Source organism: Phytophthora sojae (assembly GCF_000149755.1).
Source record: "Phytophthora sojae unplaced genomic scaffold PHYSOscaffold_8, whole genome shotgun sequence".
NCBI classification, from domain to species: domain Eukaryota; phylum Oomycota; class Peronosporomycetes; order Peronosporales; family Peronosporaceae; genus Phytophthora; species Phytophthora sojae.
In genome coordinates, this window is record NW_009258122.1 from 2,167,483 (window position 1) to 2,187,524 (window position 20,042).

Sequence of the window (20,042 nt, forward strand, 5' to 3'; positions counted from 1 at the left end):
GTGCTTGGGCCACTGGCGATTATGCCCACGACGAACTTGAGCCAGCTAAGCACGGCATCGAGACTACATGGGGTACAAAGCCCACCTAGTGTCGGGATTCATCTTCACCATACCAAAATCCAACAGCTCTGGACGTGAAAGGCCTCGTGCAATACGGCGGGGGGGGGGGGGCATCGCGGCTTCGCTTTCACTGGGCGCGCGTCAGGTTTGAGCCTCACACGCAACAGCGATACCTTAACTGGAGGGCTTTGCCGAGCTCCAGTTGAAAGCATTCCGCGTTGCGCTCAAGAATTCAGTGGAGACCATACAAGGACACAGGCATACCGTTGTCGAGGGCCTCGATCAGTGCCTCTTACAGCGCCGCAATACCTCGTCTTGCATGTGCTTCATCACCACCGGAGACGTGGCCATCGTGCCGAACCGATCTTCCCCCACGCACTCCGGTTCTTCTCGTAGTGTCGTAGCCGCTTGGGGCTGACTCTTCGTCAGTGGTGTTGGGGCGCCGTCGGCTCGAGATCTTGGAAACTATCACGTATTATTCTTAGCTCGTGCAGAGGAGAGGGTATCATCCGTACAATAGCCAAGTGCGACCATAATGGTCGCCCCATTATCATGGTTGGTTTAGCCTCTTCCTTACTCAGCGCTTGACCCTTCGCAGCACCAAAATTCCGGTCGATGTCTCCATCTTGATCTTATCGAGAGATACCTGGCGCGTCATCCGTACAATACTACCCCCAGCAGGGCAAAACAGTGTCGGGGTGTCAGCCGTCATGATGTCAATGGGCGCTCCTCGCGCAGCCAGCGCCTGGGCCAGGCCCAGTCCCACGACCGAATCATCTGCGCCAGAGTAAAGCAGCCCTGTGCTCGGAAGCTGGTCGTTGATAAGCGCGATGATCGTGTCCTTGTTCTTCCCGCCACACGAGGAAGGAAAACTCGTATCTCCCTTGGTGACTGCCGCAATCCGACATTATTCTTCCCTTTCTGCAATCGATCAGCAATTAGATGGGCAGCTTCCTCGGGACCCACACCAGGCCAGTTCTTCACCAAGTTGTTGACAGAGTTGCATATGAAGCAGCGTTGAGGATCGGGCGTGATCTGACCCGCCGGTCCTGAGTAAGTTTCCTGTCGCCCCACTGTTACTTGGCGGGCTACTGGCTGGGCGTAGCTGCCGTTGTTGCCCGTCTTGCTGCTTGTGCTGCACTTCCGTCCCAGACTAGGGCTTCGAGGAGCGTTCTCGGGAGGCTGGCTGCCACAGCATACGCGACTTCATCAGCTCAAGAGTACAGTAATAAAACGCGACCACATCCGAGTGCAACTTCTTGCTCTCCTCGTACGACAGCTGTGTCTTGACGGCTTGGCGGAAACTGTTCGGTGCTAGACCATCCACCAGGTATGTGACCAGCGTCTTCTGTTCCTTCTCGACCATGCCGGCCTCGACGTTGTTCTCGTATAGGATCTTGTGCATGCCCGCGCGTAGCTTACCCATTCTGAAATCAGCATCAAGGCAGACTGGTATCTACACGTAGCTTAGACATTGCTTCGTCAACCGCAGTGTAGTCATGATGATCAGGCCGCAGCTCCGCCTTGAAATACGACTACGAGCGCTGCCTAGTTGTCCTGCAGCTGTCCACACCTGCGTGCACTGCGTGCACCTCCGCTCACGTACGTATACCCCGATTTTATCTTGAAAAAATGCTGTGATTGCCAGCGCTAGGAGGCACGATTTCCGCGGATCGGGTAGTTCGCCTACTGATTTTGAGTCCCACTGATTTATGAAATTACCTATCGTGTGTGTCACATCGCACCCTACCCCCGACAAGAGCTGGTTTCTTTCTCAGACTCATTTGAAGCAGAGCAGCAGCAGCAGCGATGCAGGACGAGAAGGAGGAGAAGGAGTACGTGTTCGTGCTGACGCAGAAGCTGAGCGACTCGAGCGCCTGCCACGTCTCGCAGACGCTGGCGGCGTCCCCCACGGCGGGGGCGACGCCCACCACGTCGTCCTCGGACGGGAGCGCGACGTTTGGCGACTCGGGGGACTTCGACGCGGGCTCGGACGACTCGGTGGAAGAGGACGAGGCGCCCGTAGTCGCCATGCCCTTCCTGCCGGCGCTGGACGCCTCCACGCAGATCACGATCCACGACGGCTACAGCGAGGCCATCATGGACGCGCAGCACGCGCTGGACTCGCGTCTGCTGGCGTACTCGCAGTACCAGCAAATGGTGAGGCAGGGGGAAGCACGCCCCGCTGCGGATGAAGCAGCAGAGACACTGACAGGGGTCTCTTTGTGTTGTGTGATATGTGTACTTGAACAGGCTCGACCAAAGCAGGTGCTGCTCACCCCCAGGCGGCCCAAGACGGAGCGGTTCGTCGTGACAGCCAGGCCCGCCGTGGTGGACCGTCCCGTGACTGTGTGCATGGGCTGGCAGCGCGTGTCTAACATCGACTCTAGCAGCCGCGACCTGCTGCGCGTGCTGGAAGAGGACGGCGTGTCCTACGAGCCGCATGACACGGCCTACAGCGTCAAGTACCTGGCGCCCGTGCTGCCGTTCGGCGACTGCCTCTTCTTGTCGATGGAGCAGTTGCTTCTGTACACGGAAGAGTGCGAGCCTTTGTCCCCCGAAGAGATCCGCGACGTGGCCACGAAGTTCTTCCTCGCGCACTACACCTCCAGCTCGCCTGAGGAGCAGCAGAAGATTGACAAGGCCATCCAGAACCTGTACTACCCTGCACTGAAGGGCGGCTGGGGCGTGAGTCCCGTCCAGACGCGACGGTTTGTGGCGCGTAGGAGTGACAAGAAGATGCTGCTGGACAAGTGCGCGGAGCTCCAGAAGCGCGGCTACTCGTGGGGGAAAGCTGCGGAGGCCGTGTACACGGAGTTCGCCACGCCGATCGTGGACGCACACTCGTACTGCGACTACATGAGAGTCGGCCGGGGCGAAAACACGCACTTCCTCATCGGGCTCAACTACAGTAGCCGCGGCCTCATCTCGGTGGACAATGACCCGGATAACTCGCGTGTGGCATGGGGAGATGACTTCGTGCTGGAGGCGCTGGCGACCGCGTACCAGCGCGACATCTTTGTCGTCCTGGTGGGGTGCGGTAAAATGTTTTTCCTCCCGCACCGGCCGCGTGGTGAGGTTGGCTTGGAGCAGAGCACGATTTGCCACTCGAAGGGCCACGCGCCGTGGTTCTTGCTCATGCGACTAACCGGCAGTGACCGCGGCGGGGACCACTACGAGCCGATGCTGTGCGAGCGACTGCGTGGCGACGGATCCCCGGAGTTCGGCTCGATTGGGGACTAAGTGAGCTGACAGTCGTGCGTGTCAGGCGCGCGCGAGGTCTTTCCTTTTTAATTCGCTATATAATTGCCGTGTACCTGCAACTCAGTGCCTTCGACTTGCAGGCTTGGCTTGCTGCCCAGTTTCAATTGTGACTCAAGTTGAAGTAGCTAGACTTCGCGTGGCAATCAGCAGTTTTAGAGCAACGTTCCAACGAGGCGATCGCTGAGCTGACACTTCACCTCTGGCTACCAAAATGCTGTTAATGTGTGAACCGCCGTTGTTGTCCAACCGAGTGTTGCTGCTGAGAGCTGCAAGGAGTTCATCGTGGAGAGTGTAAGCAGGATCTCTTGTTTGTGCTATTTAATAAACCCCGCAGACAAATGGGCACACACACGGATGGAAGGCGAGGGAACAAGGCAACACAAGTTCACTTAGCGCAGGCTGTCCCAGCCAGGGCCTTTTCATTTCAACTCGGGGTCCCCTTGACTTGATCAGCACGGAATACTGTCTCCGTGTCACGCAGGAGGAGAAAAGTGCTGACCTAAGTCCGACCGCCGCCTGCGTCATCCGTCACGAGAGGCTCGCAGCTTAGTTGCCGATGGTCTCGAGGCTCTTCTCCCACTTGTCGAGGTTGCCAGGCAGCTTCGACCACTCGTCGAACTCCTCGTCGAACAGCGACGGGATGGACGTCGACGTCGAGCTCGAGCTGGCGGCTGCACGCATCAACGGAATAAAAATGCGTCGGCCATCAAGTCAGATAACAGAACAATAATCCCAGAGTTCCAATCGCTGGCCACGTACGGATGACGATCTCCTCCTCCTTCTTCTTGGACGGCTTGAGCTTGAACAGCATGATGAGCGTCGTGTAGGCGCCCAGGGTGGCCAGCACGATCTATAGTCGGTAGCAGAAGCACAAGGCGTCAGTCAGTCAGTCAGTTGGTCAGTCGGTCGATGCGTAGCTCCTCGTCCAAAAGAGCAAGGATCTCTCTTCTTCTTGTTCTTCTTACGTGGTAGTCCTCCGGCAGGTAGTGGCGGACCTTGGCCTCCAGGCTTCCCTCAGGAGGGGCCGGGCCGTGGCTCATCAGGCGCTTCTGCGCGGGGGTACGGCGACCGGCGGCGGTCGCCACTTTCTTGACGAGGCTCAGCATCTTGTCGGCGGTGTTGTTCCTATGGGCTTCAGCGACTGCAGGGGGCCGGGCAGAGCCAAAACGAGAGGCGGGGACGGGCCTGTCTCGTGATTGGCTGAAATGACGCATCGTACTTAAAGGAGGTGTTAAAGTGCTTCATAGTCATTATGGTACAAGTCCTAGCCTACCTATGGGATAGTTGCCGCAGCCGCTATGAGCTCTCGACGGCCGCGACGGGGACGCCTTCGCTCTCGCTCGGGACGGGCTTCGCGGACGGCGGCAGATTGCGGTTGATCTCGGCCTGCCAGTGGGCCAGGTTGGCGTCCAGCTGCGCCATGCAGTGGTCCAGCCGCGCGCTGGGCAGGTGGCTCAGCGACAGGAAGAGCGGCCGCACGATGCCGATGATGAAGCCCGCCTGCATCTTCTCGAGCGGGATGGGCTGCTCGCGGTCGTAGCCGATGCTCACGGGCAGCAGCAGCTCGCGCTCCTTGTCGCCCTGCTGGTAGAACTCATGCTGGATGCGCTCGGCCCAGATGAGGTACGTGCGCAGCGCCTTGGTCGGGTTGGACACGTCCGCGGCGTGCAGCGCCATCTGCAGCACCAGCCTGTCGTCGTCCGGGTCGGCCGCCTTCCAGCCTTCCTCGGTGGATCTACAGGGTACAAGTGCCCGGTTAGGACATGCGTGGAGGGAGATGAGTCGACTGGAGTGGAGCTTTCTGTACCTTCGCACAAGGTTGTCCAGTTTGCCCAAGTACGTGGAGTGTACGCTGTTGTCGGTCGCCAGCACCATGTCGGTGATCAAGTTCCGGACCTGGAGGTGGAAGCAGGAGGCACAAGGATCAGTCCAGGTTTGCCTTCTCACTTTTCCCGAGTGCTGCTGTTACTGCTGCTGGTTGAATCGCGTACCTCGTGCTGCTCGATTTTCGTTAGACCCTGCAGAATATTGCACGCTGGGTCTTTCATCAACTGGAAGGCCAGAGCGCAATGCATGTGCTCCAGGGGGGAGCGGTACACATACTGTGTAGCCAACTCGTCGTTGATGGTGATATGGAAATTGTTGCTGTAGCTTGTGTGGCCCTACGAGCGACAGTAAGCAAGGGCATCGTCAGCGGAGACAACAGCATACAGGACAGCTTGGAGGTTTGACTACGTACGACGTCGTGTATGATCGCTGCCAGTAGTGCTGTGCACTTTGTTCGCTCGGTGAATAGACTACCCAGGTTTCCGACAGACAAAAAGTGGTGCAGGGTTTGCGTAACGTCGGCTGCATGCTCGGCTGCAATCAATGGCAAAACAGAATTGGTGTGTGTCAGTAAACCCTGGCCAACAGTGACGCTCCGTGGAGGCAACTTCGACGACATACCGTTATGATACGGGTGGGCATGATACCGGCGCTGGACACTACAGTGGGAAATGGGCGGAACGGGATGAACGGTTAGTGTTCAGGTGACAACAAGCCGTGGGTCTCGAGTGGGGAAACGTACTGCCGCAACAAAGATTGAACGCGCGCTTTGCTTGTTCGAAAGTGACAGCAAAAATCGTACTGCTCCAGGAGTGCATTTCCAATGATGCACAAAGCTTGGCCTGGGACTGCTGCCGCAATCTGGATAGAGCGTAAGGACACAAGATCAGCACTGGACATGAAACAATACCCGTACGAGCTGGCAGTATCGTACCGCAAACACGTCGAAGTTCCAGGAGTCGACGTTGGCGATCTCGTTCTTGACAGCAAGCACGATGGACGGATTGGTGATCTCTGGGCAAACTTCGATGGAGAAGCGATGGCGCTCCTCCTCCTTCTGCTTCATGACCCGGGCCACTGCTTCGCTCCAGCGGCGTGCGGCCGTCCCTCTGTCGTCACTCATGCTGTGGCTGCGCTTCCCACCGGCGCTGCTCTTATCGGACTGGTACATTGCTAGCAGACAGCGACGCAACATGCTCGTCCGGCGTAGTGCCGTACGAAACGTCTTGGCGCTCTCCGACTCGTGGAGGAAGTTCTGGATGAAGAAGTTCTGCATGCTCTCGTCGAACACGTTCGAGTGCGTGTCGAAGAGTTTCTGCATCGTGTTCTCAACGCTCCGCTCGTCCCAAGTGGAGGTCACGGTCTCCAGCGCACGGGAGAAGCCATGCAAGATCTGGTCAAGCTCCTCGCGTTGCACCGCAGCCTCTCCTCGCTCGTTGTCGCAGGCATGCTGCTGGAGCTTGCGGAGCAGAGCAACCGCGTACATGATGGACTCGTCGCTCGTGTGGTCGCTTGAGCTCTCCAGAGCACTCGTCGCGCGTCTGGTAAGCACACTGGCATTGGCGTTGTTGCTACTGTTGCTGCTGCTCGCAACAGACGTAGGGCGGGTGTCTTCGCTGCGTTCGTCTTTATCATCGAATTTGGCAACTTCACCCCTTTCGACCACCGAGGCGCCTACAAGTCGCGGAGACGACTGGGATATCCTGAGCGGCGGCGACGCCCGCAGCGGCGCGATGCGCGGTTGACGAGCAGTGGGCAGGATGCAGGGCCCCGCAGGCGGGTCCTTGGTCGGCTCGGGCTCGTCATGCTGCGCGGAGCGGGGCAACGGCAACGTTGACAAGCTTGCAGAAAGGACGGCGGCGTCGCCTCCGCCAGTCGCGACCGCCGTTGGCAACGCCGTTGCAGTGCTGCTGCCCGCAGCGGAGTTTATCGTGCGCCGAGCCAGCGCTGCCATCGAGTGCAGCAGCATCCGGCGTCGGTGCTCCTTGGTCTCGACCCCCATTGGAGCTGGGTCGTATTCTTGGCGGACTCGCGCGTCGCGACCCGTCGGGCTCGGTTCGTTTCTTGGCGGCGGCGGCGGTGGCTTGCAATCCAATGCGGAGCTGCACGCGCTCCCGGCGTGCGCGCGCTCGAGCTCTCGGGTGGCCTGCGTCTCGCTCTTGTTTTCGACTCGCCTCGCGGCACAGCAGCGGGATGAGTGGTGGGAGGCAGGGCTCGCTAAGATTCCACTCGTCCCCAGGCCCTCCTCCCCTCCTCGGCGCTGGGCGCGGCGGCCAGACACGTTCTGATTACTGCCTATTTATAAGTGCGGCAATGGGGCACAACTGCCAGCAGGTGGAGGCGAGCCGAGGCGAGGGCAACTCGCAGGTCTGGGCAACGGCCGGCGCTATCTACAGTCGCAACAGGTGCTTGTACAGCAAGACCGCTTCAGACTTGCCGCAGGTGGAGCAGAGGCAACTTCAACCTGAATTGATCCGCTGCGCCGATATACACCTGCTCGTCCAATGTGCATCAGCTCTAGACCACGTAGCTGGTATCGTTCACACAAACAAGGAGCAGACTCATGTTGACACGCTGGACGCGCCGAGGGGCTTGAAGCAGTGATTGGCGATCCTTTATTTTCGAATAATGAAGCGACGGAGACGAAGCCGCCCAAAGCCAACGGGCAAGGCACAGCGCCGCTCTCAGCGGAGCTTAGAGTCCATGCGCGAGAGCAGTCGGCAAGTGGACATCACGCCACCGTCGAGTGTATCCGTGCCCGCCCCGACCCACTGACAAGTCGGTCTCCTCATCTCCGCAATCCTGGAACTGTGTCGGTTTCTCGGTCCTAAGCGTGGTGAGCGGCCTTGGCACGGAGAGCGGCGTAGTACGCCTTCATCTCCTCGCGCTTCTGCAGGGCGCGACGGTGCGTTCCGAGCTGTTGTGACGCAGTCGAGCGATCCGAGTCAAATGACACAATCATAGGTAGTCGTTAGCATCGATCGTTGAGTAGATGAGATGGGTTAAACCGAGGAAGTTGAAGCCAGGCATGACGAGCTGCTGCTACTGCTGCCGCCACATTCAGACAGATACGTACGCGCTTCTTGGAGAACTTGTAGATACGCTTCTCAGCCGACGAGCCGCCGCTCTTGATCATGTCAAGAATGCGCTTCTCGTACGGCATCAGGCCGACCACCTCGCGCACGATCTCGCGCACGAGTTTGGTCTTCTTGCCGGCGCGCTGCGCACATCAACCAACCACAAACAGCCTCGTTAGCTCATGGCTCCGCTCCGCAGCAATGATTCCCTGTATGTCGCCGTCCTGTCCAGCAAGCCGGCCTCCAGCGCAGCTGCATCAGCTGCTCCTCGCAGCGTCCAGTAGGCGTATATCAAAGACGCGTTCGCTCTCTGGCTCACTGCCTCGATCTGTAGCTGCTGCTTGACCCACTGAGTATCAATCACGCTGCTGCTGCTGTTGCTGCTACGCTGCTGCTACGCTGCTGCTGCTGCTGTGGGCGCGGCTGGTTGCTGGCCAGACGCTATCGAATTTCGCTGACTGCACTTACGCCCTTGCGGGAAGCGGGGCGAGGAGCCACCTGCTTCTTGTTGACAGGGAAACCCTTGTTCAGGCCCACGGCGATTCCAGTGGAGGACATGGTGATGTTTTTTGCTTCCGAAAGACTTAAAGAACCGAACTAAGAGCTGCGTGCGCGGCGGGGCGGCTTTCAGCCCGGCCACCATCCGCTGGTCCATTGGTTGGTCGCCGAGCCGGACATCCGCCTAGGTGCGAATCCGACGGTTCGCCTGACCGGTCCGGACCGCGGTCCAGACGAATCTGGAACGTTACAAATTCATTATCGCGGCTCAGATTCCAGAATGCGTTTCAGAATGGTCATCGCCCCCAAAATAGTGACAATATATTGTGTTGTAAGAATTTCTTCGGCCGATTCGATTCCTGTAGCACCGTGCTCTCCAGTCCAAGACCACCACCAACTCAAAGAACCTAGTTTCGTTTGGTGTGTAGGCTTCGACCGCCACGTACGGTAAAATAAATAAATAGAAACTATAAGTTCTAGGTGCAATGAAACGTTTAATGAGTTGCATTCAGCGAGAATGCTAGTGTGCAGTGTCTACTTCAAGAACTTGCTCGTACGGATTGCTCACTGAAGCACTCAGCTAGAAATGCGTTTATCAGGGGAAGAAGCGTCGTCGCCGCGGGGATAAGCAGGGCAGATCGTTTTAATTGATGTGGTCTCTGGTGATGCCATTGCTGGGATTGAGTCCATTGTACGTCTGGAATGTCCTAAGCCAGGTTAGCATCGCCGAAGCCGGTGGCGGTCCCAATGGCTGTACGTAGCTCGCCTCGTATCGAGATGCCACTGTTGGGGTCTCCTGGAAAGGGTCTAATCAAAACGCGTTCCTTGCACCATGGTACGCAGATTTAGTCGTTCTTGTTTTGCTCCTGCGCGGCATTGTAATTGTAGGGATGGAAGACTCGCTGAGAGCGTAAATTGGATCACCAGATTTCGTCAAGTTTAGCTGGACTGGTATCTTCAGTGTGATGACTTTGCCAACGAAATGCGATTCATAAAGTGTTCAGCCACTTTACCACCTCGAGGTGGCCGTTCCTGGCCGCTCTGTCCATGGCGAACGTCGAGCGGTTACGACGCAGCCACTTAAGCACTCGCGGAGATCATTGCACTCGATTGCAGTCTAGGACTCCTTCATGCTTGCCATTGCCATTGACAACAGGTAACTACAGAGCTGTGGTGTCGTGCTCTCGCCGGGTTCGTTGTGGCGCGTTTGCTTCGACAGGCCAGGAACAAACGACAGTTTGTTCCTGGCTGGGCGCCCTAGAGCGATCCACGCATTATCTGTCGTATCGTCGATTTCCGGTCAGCGCCCTCGCCGGTCTAGTCATGGCATCACAACTGTGCCATCAACTACAGTAAGCCGAATGCGCCATTCCTCGCAGCGTCGGGGATAGGACGTTTCATGGGATCTCAAATCCCACACACGGATAGCGAGTGCATGGCGATGAGGCAGTGGTAAGGCGGGGGGGGGGGTCTCCATCGTGTGTGGATACCGTGAGCCCCAGCTCACGTCCAGCAAATCGCCCGTGTCTATGGGATTTAACGTTTCCAGTGGTGCTGCCATATTGAAGTGGGCCAGCTCACTTACCTCCATCCAGCCCCAACGCCGCGCTACTTACTGCACCAACACCTTCGCCCACGACGGACATCGGGGAGCAACTCCATTGCCCCAAGTTTATTATAGCACCGCCGCCACCACCACCACAACAACAGCAGCAACGCCGCCCAAGCCATTCCGGTCGCGAGGATGGGCAGAAACCGGGCTGCTCGGCCGCATTGCACGGCGGCGAGCGCAGTCTGACGCAAGAGCTACATGACATCACGGTTGCGCTACGCCTGACGTCCCATGCGCGTTGCCGTATACTGTACTGGCAGTGTGGGGCCTGCGGGCCACTCACCGCCGGATCGAGCCGCGCGTCTTTTCCTCGCTGCTTGCACAAGCTCTCGTGCGCGAGCTCGACGTCCGCCACCTGGGGCCCTCGTCATTTGCGGATTCCCTGCCTGCAAACCACCACCGAAACCCCGAAGCCTCTCCGCCTTCCGCCATGGCGATCCTGAACCCGGAGGCCGACTCGGCCGCCAATCTGGCCACCGACAGCGAGGCCAAGCAGCGCCAGCTCGCGGAGGCCGGCTACACGCACGTGGAGGGCGCGCCGGCGCCACTGCCGCTGGAGCTGCCGCACTTCTCGCTGCGCGACCTGCGCGCCGCCATCCCCAAGCACTGCTTCGAGCGCTCGTTCGTCACGTCCACGTACTACATGATCAAGAACGTGCTCACGTGCGCCGCGCTCTTCTACGCGGCCACCTTCATCGACCGCGCGGGCGCCGCCGCCTACGTGCTGTGGCCCGTGTACTGGTTCTTCCAGGGCAGCTACCTCACGGGCGTCTGGGTCATCGCGCACGAGTGTGGCCACCAGGCCTACTGCTCGAGCGAGGTCGTCAACAACCTCATCGGCCTCGTACTGCACTCGGCGCTGCTTGTGCCGTACCACAGCTGGCGCATCTCGCACCGCAAGCACCACTCCAACACGGGCAGCTGCGAGAACGACGAGGTGTTCGTGCCCGTGACCCGCTCGGTGCTCGCCAGCTCCTGGAACGAGACGCTCGAGGACTCGCCGCTCTACCAGCTCTACCGCATCGTGTACATGCTGGTCGTGGGCTGGATGCCCGGCTACCTCTTCTTCAACGCCACGGGCCCGACCAAGTACTGGGGCAAGTCGCGCAGCCACTTCAACCCGTACTCGGCCATCTACGCCGACCGCGAGCGCTGGATGATCGTGCTGAGCGACATCTTCCTCGTGGCCATGCTGGCCGTGCTGGCCGCGCTCGTGCACACCTTCTCCTTCAACACCATGGTCAAGTTCTACGTCGTGCCCTACTTCATCGTCAACGCCTACCTCGTGCTTATCACGTACCTGCAGCACACGGACACGTACATCCCGCACTTCCGCGAGGGCGAGTGGAACTGGCTGCGCGGCGCGCTTTGCACGGTGGACCGGTCGTTCGGCCCGTTCCTCGACTCGGTGGTGCACCGCATCGTGGACACGCACGTGTGCCACCACATCTTCTCCAAGATGCCGTTCTACCACTGCGAGGAGGCCACGAACGCCATCAAGCCGCTGCTGGGCAAGTTCTACCTCAAGGACACGACGCCCGTGCCCGTCGCGCTCTGGCGGTCCTACACGCACTGCAAGTTCGTCGAGGACGACGGCAAGGTCGTCTTCTACAAGAACAAGCTCTAAGGTGGCCGCGGCCTACACTGCAGCCCCCGCAGCTCCCTCCATTAACGTTAATTCATCCCGTGCAGTGCACTTTATCATCCTTCTCATCGCCTCTTGATTGTTGCTGTTGCCGTCAAGATGCCATCACCCCTTTGACAAGGATGACTCAGTACATGCAGTCGTGCAGCGAAACGTACTTAGCAGGGGTGAAGCCATATCGATCGAGCACTTCAACTTCAGCTGCCAGAAGTGTGCCAAAGCCAATAAATAAGGTTGCACTACACTACACTCGCCCAAGACCACTCCCTCATCTCCCGCCGCCGCTCTGGATGGAGGCCAGGTGCTCTCGCAGGTCCCTTTCCGGTTCGCTGTCGTCCTCGGCGTCTTCCGACGACACCTTCTCCTTGTCGCGCTTGTCATTATGTGCCTCCTTCTCGACTTCGTCTTCGGGCACGACGGGGTCCGACGCCTCCTGTCGTTGGCGATCAAGCACAGCTCGCCAGCTCTTGAACGAGCTCACGCGTCTACCCATGCGTCGGATGCCGCTCTTCTTCACTGGACTGCCGCGGGGTGAGACGCTGGTCTCCCTTGCCTCTTCACTACCCCCAGAATTTCGTCGCGGCAGTAGCAGCACCTTGTACTCAAAAGCTCGTGACCGACGCGGCAACCGGCAACGCCTCGCGTGGAGCCAGCAGCACACAACCAGAACCACCAGTCCTGATCCCCACCACTGTGTACGACGCACTGGTCGTTGGCGCTGCTGCAGGAACGCTTGTACTCTTGGACGGTTGCGTCTGCTCCACGACGATCTCAGTCGATGCACGGAGCAGCGTCGACGCGTTCGCGGGTGCCTCGAGTACGACCGCAAACGCGCGCTGCAGGGTTGACGATGTCGAGTCCCCAGACTCCTTAGTCCAGTCCTCAGCTGGGAGGACCTCCACTGCAAGCTGGGCACGCTGCTGCCCTACCTCGAACAAAACTGCGCCACGCGCCTCGACGTAGTCTACTCCTGCGTGCGCCGGGTCGGTTGTAGTGCTCGTCGGGGCGGTGAAGTACGTCGCACGAGCGCTCGAGTCGCACCGCCAGGAGCAGCATTCGCGCCGCACAGGAATGACGACCAGCAGTCGGTGCGTCGGAGGCTGCTGCACGACTAGAGGCGAGCTGCTGAAGAACGCAAACGAGTTTGCGCACGCGTCGGTGCCCATGCCCCCCCCCCCCCGCCCGTTGCGCTTGCCAATCCGATGTCAGCGGCAAGCAGAACGAGAGGATCGCGGTTCGTGGTTGATATCGCGCTTGCTCTCATTGACCGGGTGAGCGAAGTCCGCCGCTTGCCAGGCCCCGAATGCGAAACAGCATGATCACCTGGTCGCTTTAGTCGAATCCAATCCGTGCTCAAGGCCTGAGGAGACAAGGAACGCGAGCTCGGTCAAGCGTAAACCGCTCGAAGACGAGGGCTAAATGCAGCGGGATGAAAACCAGGTCAGAACCCGTCGAACTTGGAGACGAATACAAGTATGCAAGCAGTCTATATTTTCCGTTCAAACGGCCTCAGTGGTGCGGTGTGTGCGTGTCCTGGGACCAGCTCCGGCGCGTCCACACACACTTGCACGCGTAGCGAGATGAATCAACGATCTTCTGATTAGTCGAACCAACGGTTTGAACTCTTGGCGTCTTCGTCCGCCTTGGAAGCAGCTCCCGCCACGGGCTTTTCACCGAAGATCTCCTTCTTGTAACTACGCACCATATCCTCAAACGACTTCTCCTTCTCCAGCTCCTTGGCGTGCTTGCGCTGGCTGCGAGACAGCGTCTTGCCCTTCTTTGTGGCTCCAGCAGAGCCCAGCGAGGCCAAAGCGTCAGCCTCCGCGTCGCCCTGCGGGGCCTCGGCGCGTTTCCGCTTCTTCGGCTGCGGCTTGGCTTCCTTGACGACCTTGCTCGCCTTCTTGGACTTCGGCTTGCCCTCCTCACCCTCAGCCTTCGCTTCCGCCTTGGCCAGCGCCCGCAGCTTCTTCTTCTCACGCTGGCGCTGACCGCGACTCTTCTTCGACTTTTCGGCGTCCTCACCGTCCTCACCCTGCGCCTCCTTCAGTGCACGCTCCTCCTCACGCTTCTTGGCAGCGTCGGCAGCGCGCTTCTCGCGCAACTTGAGCTTGCCGTGGTTCTCGAGCGCGAACTCCACAATAAGACGCGACTTCGAGCTGTCAGGCGCACCAGGAGCTGGGCGGCCAGCGGCGTACGACGTGTACTTGGGGTTGTTGTTCAGCACGCGCAGAGCAGCCAGCGCGTGCAAGTGCTCCGAAAACTCGACAAAACCGTAGCCACGTGATCGCGGCTCCTTGCCGGCCTTGGCCGACTCCATGTCGCGCACCACCTTAGCCATACGGACTTTCACGGTGGGGTTGCCCTTCGGCAGCAACTCGGGCTTAATCTCTGTGCGGTCCACGTTACCAGCACGCACACCAGCAGTGGCCGCATCGTGGAACAGCTTCTTGAGCTTGCGGTCGTCCAGCGCAGTAGACAGGTTGCGCACCGACAGACGCATGGGCGACACAAAGTACATGGGGTTCTGGAGCTTCAGCTTCTTCTCGCGGATAGCGCGGCGGCGCTTGTCGATGTCCATCTTCGGCAGCTCCAGCTCGGCGTCCGCCATCTTGTTCACGTTCAGCGTGCCCTCGTACGCCAGGTACATGTTACGCTTGTCCAGGCGACGGCGCTCGCGGGCGTTGGAGTCAGCCAGGTGCTCGGCATCGGTCTTGGAAACAGCGCGCGACAGAATGAGCTGGCGTCCGTCCAGGGTCAAGGCATCATCGCCACCATCCGCCAGGGCAGACAGCGTGAAGAGGTTCTCCTTCTGCTTCTTCTTGTCATCAAGTTGCGGCTGTTCGCCGCGCTTGAGAACTTCAGCAGCCACGTCAGCCGACTTGAAGCGCACAAATCCCACGCCCTTCGACAGTCCAGATCCCTTGTCGTACACAACACGGGCGTACTCGACCGCACCAAACGTCTGAAAGAACGCGCGCAGTCCGTCCTCCGAAGTCTGGAAGGAAAGGTTCCGAATGAAAAGCGTGCGGTCACGCTGGGCCTCCGTGTCCTCCTTGGGGGCTGGGGCGGATTCCTCTTCTTCCTCCTCCGCTTCATCTTCATCGTCCGATGCATCGGACGCAGCATCTACCTCATCATCCGTAGCCATTTCGAGCTGGTCCTCATCCTCATCACCACTGTTAGCCTCCTCGTCGTCCTCGTCTTCGCCTTCCGGGGCAGCGGAGGCAATGGCCTCTTCCTCCTGCTTCTTCTGCTGCTCCAGGTACTTGTTCTTGGACAGAGCAAAATCGACAATCATCTCACGGCCCTTGAGCTTCGTGCCGTTGAGCTTCTCCACGGCAGCGCGCGCGTCAGCCACATCGCGGTACTGGACAAAGCCGAATCCACGGCTACGACCAAGCACAGGCTCAGCCTTAGACTCTCCGTCCGCTCCCTCCTCGCTCTTCTTCTTGTCCTCTTCCACTGGCATACGCACGACACGGACCTCGAACAGAGGGCCGTGCACCTCGAAGAGCTTCTCGAGATCCTTGTCCGTGGTCTGGAAAGCCAAGTTACGCACGATGAGACGCAATCCCTCGGCCTCGGCAGCTTGCTTCGGGTGGCCCGGCTTGCCAGCAGATGCCTTATCATCGGCCACGACGGCCTTGGCTGCGCTCTTCACCTGCAGCACCGAGCCCTTGAAAATGTGATGGTCCAGCTTCGCGACAGCCAGCGCTGCGTCCTTCGTCGTCTTGAATTGCACCAGAGCGTACGACTTGCCAGTGCGAGCCTCTTCCTTGCGCTCCACCTTCTCGACAGCGCCAACCTTCTTGGCCTTCTTTAGCACATGCTTCTGCGTCACATCGGCGCCCAAGCCGAAGATCAGCACGGATTTCTGCTCCACGCTAGCCTGCTCCTCTTTGCGGCGCTCCACCTCACGCAAGAACTCACGGTGCTGACGACGACGCGCATTGCGCTCGCTCTGCACGTGATTCGTCTGAGCACCAGCATTCGCAGGCGCCTTAGCTTCGGGGACAGCGGCCGCCTCAGCCTTCATATCTTGCTTAACCTTGGCCGGCTTTGCCTTCTCTTCCGGCTCAGCCTTGGCAGCCGTCTCCTCAACCTCCTCCTTGGCCTTCGCCTCCGCCTTGGCGGCCTTCTTGGCAGCCTTCGCAGCCTTGCGGTCCTTCTTCGCTTTCTCCTTATCCTCCTCCGGCTGTTCGGACTCATCCATCTCGACGTCCTCCTGCACCTGCTCGTGCTCCGCCGCAGCTGCAGGCTTCTCTTCGGGAGCTGGCTTGTTCTTTCCAGCCAGTCCACGGCGCTTGCCCTTCTCCATCGCGTAGTCTGCATCATACATCACACTACATTAGTCACACGTGTCGGTCGGATTCGAGAGCTGGAGGTGGCACACGCACCGATGAGCATCTTGCGGCCCTGGAAGTCCGTCTTGTTGAGCTTCTCGACGGCCACCGCCGCGTCGCTCTCCACAGCGCTGCAGCATTATCAGTAGCAGCAGCGCACCGCGTCAGTACCCTATGGTGCAGTACATTGCAGAGTCCAGCAGCAGCACGTACAACTTCACGAAGGCGAATCCGCGCGTGAGCATCTCGCTCTTGCGCTTGCCCTTGTCCTTGATGACATCGATCTTCTTGACGGGGCCGATCTCGCTGAACACGTGCTCCAGCTCCTCCTGCGTCACGCCGAACGGCAGGTTGCGCACGAACACGCTCGCCATGGTGCCTGCCTGCCTACTCTCGCTGCTCTGCTGGCCAACGGCAAATGCTTCAATGGCTCTTCACAACCAGTGGCCGTAAATATCAGGTCTCGCAGGTATTGACACCCGATACATAATGACAGTTCACTATTTCGGACAAGACTCAAAATACAGCACGAGTATCAACCGCAGCCTTGACATGCGTATGCGTTCTCAGCAGACTGCTTGGGCGCATGAGATACTGGAGGTCATGGACCAAGGAGCCGCGCGCGTGGATGGAAGCTTGCTATGTATTGGCCCGAAAGGCTCTAAATAGTCATTAACACAGGCGCGCGTTCGTGGCGTGCGCTTCAAGAGAACTGGGCTCGGCTGAACGGTAGGTAGTCTTACTCGGCGGCGGGTTGGTAGGTGGAGGAGGCGACGCCCAGGATGGCCGCCATCTCGGCGGCGCCGTAGTTCTTGGCGTCCTTGTTGGTCTGGCGCTTGCGGTAGTGCAGCCGCCGCGAGACGGTGGTCTTCTCGGCCCCAGCCTTCTTGCTCTTCTTGTCCTTCTTGGCCTTCTTCTCCTTTTTGGACTTCTTCTCCTTCTTGGCCTTCTTCCCCTTCTTGCTCTTCTTGGTCTTGCCGTTGGAGCTCTCGTCCGAGCTGTCAGTGGCGTCCGAGCCGGACTTGCTGCCGCCGTACGACTTGTTGAGCGTCTTGAGCACGTCCGCGAAGCCGCCCGCCGTCTCGGACCAGCCCTGCACCTCCGCCTGCTTGAGGCTGCAGCCCACGCCCAGGTTCTCCGAGCGGCGCGCGATCTTCACGTGAGTGGCCTGTCCCTGCAGGTTCTTGCCCACGCCTTTGCCGGCCGACCAGCCCATCTTGACCAGCATCTTGAAGCCGAACTTGGACGTGTCGGCGGCCCACGCCATGTTCTGCATGCCGCCCATGGCCACCATCGTCTTGCCGGCCTCGTCCGTCTCCACGGGTGAGGAGGAGGAAGCCACGTCCACAGCCGACATCGTCGCTGCTACAGTAGATAGAAGGGGGTTGTTGTGCTGGGCGGTCGAAGGAGACAGGAGCAACGGGCAGTCGAGTGATCAACTGCAGCGACGTCGGCTGAGTCCTGTGGAGCTTTTCGGGCAATGCAATGAGCGCTCGCCAGTCCTTGGTCGTGTACCATTAACGTGGTACATGTGTCTAAAAGATGACACCATTTCACTTCAACGTGTTGCACGGTGCAACTTGGTTGTACGCAGCCAGCCTGGCATACGTGTGTACGGACCCTCCAGTGATATTCATCTATCTAGCGACATCGAAATGCGTGTGTATTACTAGTAATAGTAGATTGCGCTTAGAACGTGTGGTATTCCTCCACAAACTTGGCGAGCTCCGCTGCCAGCGCTTTGCGGAAGGGCGACGACGACGAGTTGAGCGCCGCGTGCAGCGCCTTGCCGCCTTCCGAATGGTAACGGGACGGAACGACGGCCTCCACGTCGTAGTCGCCGCCGCAGTCCGAGCTCAGGTCCAGGAACTTGAGCTCGCCCGCCACCGAGCTCTCCCCCTGTTTGAGCGTGCACGCCAGCGTAAACGTAAAGTCGAAGATGTAGCGCTTCGCGCCGCGCACCACCGCAATCGACGCGTCGCCCTCGAGGTCCGACACCTCCAGGGAGGTCACGACACCATCGCCCGAGCCCAGCGGGGCCGACACTCCCGACACGATCTTCTCCAGCTTGGCCTTGGCCCACGAGGTCATGTCCTTCTCCTCGAACGTGTTGCCCTGGTTCCATGCGGAGCCGCCGTCCACGCTCTTGATCTGCACCTTGTTGGGGTCCTCCACCTTCTTGGGGGCGATGTCGCCGATCAGCTGCTTGGCCTCCTCCGTCAGTTCGTTGTTGAAGAACGTCGTCACGCGGCCGTCCGCCAGCTTCTTGTAGCCGCGGACGTGGCCGACAATTTCCGCGTCGTCATCCACGACGGTCGTCGAGCTAGCAGCAGCAGCAGCAGGCGCCTTGGTCGAGGTACTGGGGCTGCTACTGCTGCTCTGCGCCACCTCCACGCGCGTCACCACCTTCTTGGGCGTCGGGGCGGCCGGGGCCTCCTTCTCCTTCTTGGCCATCTCCTGCACCTTGGCATACAGCGTCGTCACCGACTTGTTGCTGGGCTCGAGGGTCCTGGCCTTGTCCAGCACGGCCAGAGCCTCTCTGAAGCGGCCGAGCTTGACGAGCGCCTGCGCCTGGCGGAAGAACCCCTTGGCGTACGTGGCGTCCAGAGCCACGCAGGCCTCGGCGTCCTCCAGCGCCAGAGCTGCCTTGCCCATGGAGCAGCGCGCAGCCGAGCGGTTGGCGAAGAAGATGTGCTGGTTGTGCAGCGGGTCGCTCTCGTTCACGGTGATGGCGCGCGTGTACAGCACCTCGGCCTCCTCCAGCGCCTTCTGCTGGAAGGCGGCGTTGCCGCGGCGCTTGATCTCGGCCACCAGGTTCTCCAGCTCCGTCGGGTCCGCGGGCACGGGCCCGTGCAGCACGTCCGAGTGGCGCGAGAAGGGCAGCGCGGCGTCTCCTCCGAACATCCTGTCTATCTACCTATCTACCGATCCGATTGTAAAGTGAGCTCCTCAAGGCTGTGGTCGGTCTATTCTCGAATTTTCGGACACATGTGGGCAGTGGTAAGAGCAACCATAAGTATGGTTGCTTTTAGCCATTCTGAGACATGTATGGTTGCTTTTAGGGATTTCAAAAATTACGAGCGAAATTTAAATGTCTAAATTACCATTAAGCCCTTAGGTACGCAAATCACGCTAAAGTGCGCTTCTGATTAGGTACGATGCCATTAAGTGCGCCACCTCACAGCCGCTCATTTTAAGAATCGCGCTGCTGAACGGAGGCCACGTGGGGCACGCACCTCTCGCGAATCAGTCAAGCACCAAACGGCGAGGGGGGACCGATGGCTCCTGCGGGGGGAGCCATTATAAACGGTAATCAGTATGCTCCATGTTGGTGGCAACGAGAGTATCTACGTGCCTCACATTTTGTTTGAATTCTGTCGGTATGTATTGTTTAGGCCGAAAGCTGCGGAACGTAAACGAGGAGCTAAACTACATGTACGCCGCTCTCGGGATTGAAAAAGACGACGACGAAGACGAAGACTTTGTTCTGGATGAGGATGATGAGGAAGACAACGGCGACGAAGAGGCGGAGGATTGCTACCAAGAGGAGGAAGACGAAGAAGAGGTCGATGATGACGAGGAGAGCGATAGCGATGAAGAGGACGGTGACGACGATGAAGAGGAGGCGAGTGACGATGAACAGGAGGCAGACGACGACGGAGAATCCAGCACAGAAGACGAAGCAGAAGCGGGTAAGACTCGTTTGGATCATTGTT

At 59.2% G+C, this 20,042-nt stretch overlaps 8 protein-coding genes across 8 annotated transcripts; 2 read left to right on the plus strand and 6 right to left on the minus strand.

The window, feature by feature from the left end:
• Positions 1 to 637: 637 nt before the first annotated feature.
• Positions 638 to 1,486, minus strand: PHYSODRAFT_304695 (hypothetical protein; the record flags this gene model as incomplete). Its single annotated transcript, XM_009535469.1, has 3 exons — positions 638 to 951; positions 1,029 to 1,246; positions 1,335 to 1,486. The coding sequence occupies 3 exons, from the start codon at positions 1,484 to 1,486 to the stop codon at positions 638 to 640; spliced, it is 684 nt and encodes a 227-aa protein (XP_009533764.1).
• Positions 1,487 to 1,869: 383 nt separating this feature from the next.
• Positions 1,870 to 3,491, plus strand: PHYSODRAFT_548714 (hypothetical protein; the record flags this gene model as incomplete). Its single annotated transcript, XM_009535470.1, has 2 exons — positions 1,870 to 2,220; positions 2,314 to 3,491. 2 exons carry the CDS (start codon positions 1,870 to 1,872, stop codon positions 3,301 to 3,303), a joined length of 1,341 nt encoding a protein of 446 aa, XP_009533765.1. The 3' UTR covers positions 3,304 to 3,491.
• Positions 3,492 to 3,870: 379 nt separating this feature from the next.
• Positions 3,871 to 7,153, minus strand: PHYSODRAFT_518796 (hypothetical protein; the record flags this gene model as incomplete). The annotated part of the gene is made up of 7 exons (XM_009535471.1): positions 3,871 to 3,995; positions 4,084 to 4,174; positions 4,290 to 4,563; positions 4,685 to 5,059; positions 5,132 to 5,270; positions 5,294 to 5,342; positions 6,086 to 7,153. 7 exons carry the CDS (start codon positions 7,151 to 7,153, stop codon positions 3,871 to 3,873), a joined length of 2,121 nt encoding a protein of 706 aa, XP_009533766.1.
• Positions 7,154 to 7,734: 581 nt separating this feature from the next.
• On the minus strand, positions 7,735 to 8,812 carry PHYSODRAFT_355317 (hypothetical protein). The gene is made up of 3 exons (XM_009535472.1): positions 8,697 to 8,812; positions 8,228 to 8,371; positions 7,735 to 8,068 (listed from the first exon to the last, which is right to left on the minus strand). The coding sequence occupies exons 1-3, from the start codon at positions 8,784 to 8,786 to the stop codon at positions 7,979 to 7,981; spliced, it is 324 nt and encodes a 107-aa protein (XP_009533767.1). The 5' UTR covers positions 8,787 to 8,812; the 3' UTR covers positions 7,735 to 7,978.
• Positions 8,813 to 10,768: 1,956 nt separating this feature from the next.
• PHYSODRAFT_264618 (hypothetical protein) lies at positions 10,769 to 11,965 on the plus strand (the record flags this gene model as incomplete). The annotated part of the gene is made up of 1 exon (XM_009535473.1): positions 10,769 to 11,965. One exon carries the CDS (start codon positions 10,769 to 10,771, stop codon positions 11,963 to 11,965), a length of 1,197 nt encoding a protein of 398 aa, XP_009533768.1.
• A 746-nt stretch (positions 11,966 to 12,711) lies between these two features.
• Positions 12,712 to 13,137, minus strand: PHYSODRAFT_450315 (hypothetical protein; the record flags this gene model as incomplete). Its single annotated transcript, XM_009535474.1, has 2 exons — positions 12,712 to 12,819; positions 12,886 to 13,137. Coding segments are annotated over 2 exons (360 nt in total), but the record flags the coding sequence as incomplete, so codon positions are not given.
• Positions 13,138 to 13,583: 446 nt separating this feature from the next.
• PHYSODRAFT_304700 (hypothetical protein) lies at positions 13,584 to 16,700 on the minus strand (the record flags this gene model as incomplete). The annotated part of the gene is made up of 3 exons (XM_009535475.1): positions 13,584 to 16,309; positions 16,381 to 16,457; positions 16,540 to 16,700. 3 exons carry the CDS (start codon positions 16,698 to 16,700, stop codon positions 13,584 to 13,586), a joined length of 2,964 nt encoding a protein of 987 aa, XP_009533770.1.
• A 261-nt stretch (positions 16,701 to 16,961) lies between these two features.
• On the minus strand, positions 16,962 to 17,792 carry PHYSODRAFT_355318 (hypothetical protein). Its single transcript, XM_009535476.1, has one exon. It carries the CDS (start codon positions 17,681 to 17,683, stop codon positions 17,066 to 17,068), a length of 618 nt encoding a protein of 205 aa, XP_009533771.1. The 5' UTR covers positions 17,684 to 17,792; the 3' UTR covers positions 16,962 to 17,065.
• Positions 17,793 to 20,042: the final 2,250 nt, after the last annotated feature.

Excerpts from the sequence above, each read along its gene's own strand:
- PHYSODRAFT_355317 (XM_009535472.1), bottom strand. The coding sequence starts at position 8,786 with ATGTCCTCCACTGGAATCGCCGTGGGCCTGAACAAGGGTTTCCCTGTC. Across the intron at positions 8,372-8,696 it reads GCCCCGCTTCCCGCAAGGGC|CGCGCCGGCAAGAAGACCAA; the intron begins GTAAGTGCAGTC and ends TGATGTGCGCAG. Across the intron at positions 8,069-8,227 it reads ACAAGTTCTCCAAGAAGCGC|CTCGGAACGCACCGTCGCGC; the intron begins GTACGTATCTGT and ends GCGTCACAACAG.
- PHYSODRAFT_355318 (XM_009535476.1), bottom strand. The coding sequence starts at position 17,683 with ATGTCGGCTGTGGACGTGGCTTCCTCCTCCTCACCCGTGGAGACGGAC.